This window comes from Trichechus manatus, unplaced genomic scaffold, assembly GCF_000243295.1.
Source record: "Trichechus manatus latirostris isolate Lorelei unplaced genomic scaffold, TriManLat1.0 scaffold00062, whole genome shotgun sequence".
NCBI classification, from domain to species: domain Eukaryota; kingdom Metazoa; phylum Chordata; class Mammalia; order Sirenia; family Trichechidae; genus Trichechus; species Trichechus manatus.
The window spans coordinates 10,350,621-10,351,618 of NW_004443998.1; the positions used below are offsets into that span (position 1 = coordinate 10,350,621).

General features: G+C 45.5%; 1 protein-coding gene across 3 annotated transcripts in view; it reads left to right on the forward strand.

Moving 5' to 3' along the window:
• The window catches only part of WWTR1 (WW domain containing transcription regulator 1), a 159,813-nt gene that overhangs the window by 136,562 nt on the left and 22,253 nt on the right, over positions 1 to 998 (forward strand). For all 3 annotated transcript variants that reach the window (XM_004379197.1, XM_023733838.1, XM_004379196.1), the window contains one exon: positions 600 to 808. In XM_004379197.1, coding sequence (XP_004379254.1) covers positions 600 to 808 — 209 coding nt within the window. The remainder of the gene's footprint in view (positions 1 to 599; positions 809 to 998) is intronic.

Below are 998 nucleotides of genomic sequence, written 5' to 3' on the forward strand. Positions count from 1 at the left end.
GAGTAGAACTGCCCTATAGTGTTTCCAAGGAGCGGCTGGTGGATTCAAACTGCCCACCTTTTGGTTATCAGCTGAGCTCTTAACCACTGCACCACCAGGGTTCACAGGTCTCTGATCTAGGTGCTGTGTTTTACATGTTATCAATTCATTCATCCATTCCAGTTATTATTGTGTACTGATCATGTATCAATGAACATACACCCTCCTTAGCTCTGCCATAAACATACAAATTGTCTCAGAAAGTGCACACACACCCAGATGTCTTGGTGAAATAAGTTATGGTAGCCTCTGTGGAATTAACTTGTGATCGCTATGTTCTATGTAAGGTTTGCAATGTACTCTAGACACAGGGAAGGTCTGAAATAAGAGTTTAAACAGAACACAAAAACAGAGACTAGTGAGTCAGGAGTGGGGCCAGTATCTGCGCCTCCATGAATTGAATTAAGGTAATAATTACTTTAACAGTAATGGTTAACAATAAAGTACTTTGGAAGGAATCTCAGGAATCTATATGCCAGAGCATAAAGTGTACAGATGGTCTCTTTCTGATAACATATTGTAGGTCCGGTCATTAATCTGTAAGTGTTTTCTTCCGGCAGTGATGAATCACCAACACCAGCAGCAAATGGCACCCAGTAGCCTGAACCAGCAGAACCACCCTCCTCAGAACCCACCAGCAGGGCTCATGAGCATGCCCAACGCACTGACTACTCAGCAGCAGCAGCAGCAGCAGCAGAAACTGCGACTCCAGAGGATCCAGATGGAAAGAGAGAGGATTAGAATGCGCCAAGAGGAGCTCATGAGGCAGGTATGGCCTTCCGTGGTGCCAGATGGAGGCTCCATGGCCTTTGGTGACAAAGCTGATGGTGTGTGTTTGCAACCAGGGTAAATCTTTCTCTAGAAGCACTGAGGGCCTGAAGCCCTACTCCAGACCTCCAGTTTCTCCTCCCAACATTCTGTCTGCACTGTCTTCAGAGCCAAATTTATGAGTACAAGTT